The 5435-nt window shown below is 43.3% G+C and overlaps 1 protein-coding gene across 1 annotated transcript; it reads right to left on the reverse strand.

Annotated features, from left to right (window-relative positions):
* Nucleotides 1–297: 297 nt before the first annotated feature.
* On the reverse strand, nucleotides 298–2637 carry LOC131625812 (glycosyltransferase BC10). The gene is made up of 2 exons (XM_058896645.1): nucleotides 1787–2637; nucleotides 298–1224 (listed from the first exon to the last, which is right to left on the reverse strand). The coding sequence occupies exons 1-2, from the start codon at nucleotides 2390–2392 to the stop codon at nucleotides 583–585; spliced, it is 1248 nt and encodes a 415-aa protein (XP_058752628.1). The 5' UTR covers nucleotides 2393–2637; the 3' UTR covers nucleotides 298–582.
* Between the last annotated feature and the right edge of the window lie 2798 nt (nucleotides 2638–5435).

Below are 5435 nucleotides of genomic sequence, written 5' to 3' on the forward strand. Positions count from 1 at the left end.
TTTGTTAATATCTTTTAAGTTTTTTGTTTTGTTTCTGTTTATAATAGGATCGGAAGAAGATAATAAATAATTGTGTGTCACTACATTCTTAATTGGATGTATATGCATGGTGTCATTCAAGTTTAAAGCATATTGATAGAAAGAATTATGATTCATTAAAACTAAAGAAAAAAGAAGTGATGTTGTTTGTGTTCAGTTAATGAGATTATACAAGGAGTATAGTATGTGATAACAAGAATGGCTTTCCATGAGAAAATCACACTCCGGAAAAACCCAAAAAAACACATGGGATTGAGATTTGGTGATAAGGTAAAATTTCTGTATTGATAGATTCCTTCTTGGAAGGAACAAAATGCGCAACAAAATGATATTCTCAAGCAGAGAACCAAAATTCTCTAACAATACCTGTACAACAGATCTACCAATGCAAAATGATTTCGAACTTATGATATCCTCTACCAATGCAAAATGATTTCTTTCTTATCGAACTTATGATATCCTCCTCTACCGAATCTAGGGACTAAACTAAAAGAATGAGTATCTGACCTCTTGTACATACATCCGATCCATTAATAGAACAAATTAAAAGTTCATGACTTCTGAAGAGAGGTTAAGCAAGGGCTCCAATGCAGTAGGGTCAAACTTGCGAGCAAAGAGGTAACAAATAGAAGTCATATCTGAATTATATCGACAGAGCGATCCATTATTCCTTATAGACTGTATAAAACCGACAGTTATATTGTCCCTCCCGTAGGTTGCCGGATGAGGACCAAGCATTGACCAGTCGACCCATGTGACTGTTCTGTTTGAATTACGCGAACCATGGAACATGTTGAGGAAGGTCGGAATGTAATGCTCATCAGGGTAGCAAGCCGGTTTACAATATCTACGGAAGAGAGAATAGTATTGGCTATCAGAGATGATATAAACAGCTAGAGAACGGTGAAGTTCAACCCATTGAGAGCCTTTGCGCCAATGTCTAAGCTGAATATCAGGAAGCATATTGCGGTTGTAGCGGCCCCGACCATAACGGGAAGGATCGTCATACGACTCAACAAAGCTGTGTGCAGAATCAACTAGATATCTATAAACAGTCGGGAAGTTGTAGACAGGTATGCAACTTTCCGAGAGGAGAATAAAACGCTCGTTTGAAAAGTCGAGAAGTGCATTCGCTAGAAGCCGCCTCTCCGCATCCGCCAGCGTAACTGTTCCCCATGAAACAGCCTGCCAATAAGGAAAAGAATACTCATAATTAAGAATACCGAGATACAAACGCTAAAAACAGTACCAAGATACAAACAAAGAATAAATCATCAATGCATTAGTTTATAATTTAGTTTAATGAGAGTGAAAAACATATGAGTAAAGCACATGCACATTATATGAATATTCAAAACAAAACAGCAACAAGTGTGCCTATATTTTATGAATTTAATTTATACACACATAAACTATAAAAAAAAAAACTATCTCAGTCAATCAATTATCATTATCAACCTATAAAACAAACAGAGACACCAGACTTGAACATCGGACACAGACACCAGACACGGACAGACTTGAAATCAGACACAGACATCATACACAGACACCAGACACGCACAGACACCAGACACAGACACCAGACACACACAGACTTGAACATCAAACAGAGACACCAGACATCAGACACAGACACCAGACACGCAGACACAGACTTGAACATCAGACACAGACACCAGACACGCATAGACACCAGACACAAACACAGATATATATATATAGAGAGAGAAAGTATTTGATATACCTGACTTGGGATGTTGCGTCGGTAAAAAGGGGAAGAATGAGAAACATTGAGAACGTAACCAGGAGGAGCATGGATATAAATGTTGAAGAGATTGTAGTGACCTTGAAAGAATCTCTCCCAGAGAGGCAACATAGGCAAAGGTCCTCTAGTAAGGAACATGAAAGCAAGTTTAGGAAGACGAACATAAGGGTAATGGTCTTTCTTGGGAACCAAGGAAGCCTTCCAGAAAAGCTGGTCATCGGAGAAAGTATGGGTGATGGTAGAAGGATGAAGAAACGAATCAAACATATCTGGTTCATCTATATCATATGAAAAGGGTGGAGGAGGAGGAGGATGTTGAATGATAGTAGAATTACAGTTAGAGTTGTTGTTGTTGTTGTTGTTGTGACCACCAGAGGGTTGTTGAGAAATGAAATGAAGGTAGTTGTTATGGTTATTCAAGTAGTGAATATGAGAAGTGGTGGTTAAACCGATAACGACACCGGCGGCGAAAACAACCAATAATGTGACAATTTGTGCCAAACGAACCAATCCAGAATGCTTTGGATCTCTTTCTTTGTCTCCAGTCTCTTCGCCTCCTCCTCCTCCTCGCATCATCCTCGCCATCGTCACCACAAGATCATGAATACCGCCGCCGGAAGATGAATCTGGATCTAATGATTAACGGAGATGGATCCGAGAGAATCGATTGATGATGATGTTGGAATGGAAGGAAAGAAATGTTGTTGTTGTTGTCGTCGGAGTTGCGAATGAATCTGTGTGTGTCTGTCTGGTCGGTGTGGTGAGGGTGAGGCCAAGAAGACAAACATCCAAAGGGAAAGGGAATACAAACAGTTTGTTTTTCTCACTCCCATCCCACGCTTGCTTATTATTTTATTATATTATTTTAATTACTTAAAAAAACATTCTAGTAGATCTTATCTTATTAATAAATAATTAAAAAAAACATTCTAGTAATAATGAAATTAGTATATAATTAAAAAAACATTCTAGTAGATTTTATCTTATTAATAAAATACAAACTAAAATACTACTATATGAAAAGTTCATGTAAGTGGTTTTAATATTTAATTAGATCCCGCATGTTTTTTTATACTCTTTCAAAAAAAGAAAAAACCATCAAAGCCACTTGATCATGGTGGAGGCGGTGATTTCAACATTTGAAAAATATTGGTCAGAGACAATTAAGCATTTGTCTAGAAGGAAAAGTTATTAATCTTTGGGTTAAATATACAATACCCCCCTGTAATGTTAGCGAGATTTGTTTTTAGCCCCTGATAAAGTTTTTTTTGTAAAAAATCCCTCATAATATTTAGATTCCATCATTATAGCCCCTGAATACACTATTTCAGCCCAGATTCCAATTTCCAATGACATGGCAATTCCAGCTGAATTTTTATTTTATTTTAATTAATTTTTTTAAAGTCACGTGGATTTCGTTAATATTTTTTAAATTTTTTACTTTTTTGTAACAATTATATATATTTTACGTTTTTTAAAATTATTTTAATTATTAATATTTTTTAGAAATTGATCGTACCTGATCAGAAGAATCGTCAAGGCCTGCTCGGATGCTGGTCTTCGTAAAGCGAGAGGGGGGGGTGTACCTGCAAGGTACTCCGATGCCAAAGTGAGTAGATGAGCAAAGGAGAGCAAGTACTAGCTAAGGTTAGAAGAGAATTGAATACCTGACCCTCTAGTCAAAGAGGGTATATATAGCCCCCAGCGCTGGGCCATGATCTCGCTATTGGGTTGGATTCCCAAACCCAACTAGGAGACTGCTAGGTTTCCTGAGCGGAAATATCGGAGGTGCGTGTACGCCCTCTGTCCTGGTTAACCGCTCCGAAGTCCAAGGGAAGACGCGGTCTTTTAGGAGCCACGTGGGATCCGAGTTGTTCGGAGGGTTGGATATGAAGGAGCCCCGCGCGGAGCAGGGTCCTCGGCAAGGATGACGTCCCGGGGGAGAGTTAACGCCGAGCAAGGTCGTCCGCTCGGGGAGGCAATGAACTATTCATGGGCCATGGGCCTCTGAGGCTTATTGGGCCGAAAGCGGTGTTGGGCCTAGCCTTGGCCCAGTCCAGAACAGGAGCCCCCCAAGTCGGAGTTTTCTGGTTAAGAAGCTGTGACTTTGCTTCTATGCTCGGACCCCTATCCTCGTGGTTGCTCGGTGAATCGATCCTCGTTACACAGACGCGCTCGGAGGAAAATCCAGTGGTGGGCGAAACGTCGCGCGTGGGAAACACGCGCTGACGTGGCATAGGCAATGATGGCCTAGGGTCTAGGAGGCGGCGCCTGTCAGGAGAGGCGACGCTTCGCCTTCCGAGCCTTTTCCCTATAAAAGGGGGCAAATTCTCTCATTTGGAAGTTTTCCTCTCTCTGTTTGTCTACTCGGCTCCGATCAAGGGTTCCTCGGAGAATAGTTTCCTAGCTCGTTCATCATACCAAGGTCGTCGCCTAGCGAAGGATTCTCCTCGGCCATCATCATTATGTCTGCAAGTAAGTTCGTTTAGCCTGTTGTTGCTTTACTATTTTTCATAGGATTTGTGTGTTTCGCTTTCGAGGTCTTCGTCATCACCATCTTCCCCGGGTTATCTAAGCGATGCCCGGGGGTTAGCGTGGGTTGGCAGGCCAGAGTACGTTGGCGTTAAACTGCTTTAGATAAGCTTTCCCGTTGTCGTGTCATCTGTGAGTCCTCGGCTGACGAGCGTTGTTCCTCGATGGGGGTTTAGCCGGGGGCTCCGCTGCTCCTGCTCTACCCTTTCGCTCGTATCGCGGTGGAAGGGTGGATTTGATGACTGTCGAATTCACTTTTTCCCTTCTGCCTGCAGGTGGATCTGATTCGAGCGCTAGTTCGGAATCTGGCTCGGAATCTGATTCGTGGAGGAGTGGGTCGGACGATTCGACGGCCACTAGCTCCGAGGTCGAGATCATCGAGGATCAAAACGCGTCCTCTCCGGCAGACCCTGACCATGTGGATTCCCCGGGTCCGGATGCCGAGGGAGGGGTTTCCCCCATGCCTTTGTTTAGCTACGAGTGTACGGTTGCGCTCGACTGGATAGCCGACGAAGCCTTGACGGTCGCTTCTCGGTATACTGAGTCTTTTGATGGGGCGTTCAGAGAAATTGAGACCTTGGGGGAGGGTGAAGCGCCGAATTACCGAGTGGTTCGCCCGTCCCAAGACGAGCGCATATGCTCTCGATTTAACGTGGATGGCTTTGCAATGTATGAATACGTGTTCAAGGAACTCGGCTTCCGATTACCCTTCTCCGACTTTCAGAAATCGGTGATGGCATTTCTAAATTTGGCGCCGTCCCAACTGCATCCGAATGCCTTTGCTTTCATGCGAGCGTTCGAGATTGTTTGTAACTATTTGGGGATTGGTGCTACGACCGCATTGTTCGGCCGGTGTTTCCGCGTCCAAAGGCAGGCGGCAAACGGCCGATATAGCTGGGTCTCATTCAGAAACGCCGAGCGAAAACTCTTCGGGATGTACACTGACTCCGTGAAAGGCTTCAAGGATCGGTATTTTATCGTCCAGCCGATCAGCCGACTGGCCTACTCGGAGGTATCGGATCTCGTGGTCATGCGCGATGAAGACGGGGAGGTGCTAAGGGGCGAGGATGGACAGGTGGCGAGGGAATTCTGCACA

This window comes from Vicia villosa, linkage group LG1 (genome assembly GCF_029867415.1).
Source record: "Vicia villosa cultivar HV-30 ecotype Madison, WI linkage group LG1, Vvil1.0, whole genome shotgun sequence".
Lineage (NCBI taxonomy): Eukaryota > Viridiplantae > Streptophyta > Magnoliopsida > Fabales > Fabaceae > Vicia > Vicia villosa.

What these genes read in the sequence shown, in the direction of transcription:
- LOC131625812 (XM_058896645.1), bottom strand. Translation starts at nt 2,392, where the DNA reads ATGGCGAGGATGATGCGAGGAGGAGGAGGAGGCGAAGAGACTGGAGAC. An exon ending in GACGCAACATCCCAAGTCAG is followed by an intron (nt 1,225 to 1,786) that starts GTATATCAAATA and finishes CCTTATTGGCAG; the next exon opens with GCTGTTTCATGGGGAACAGT.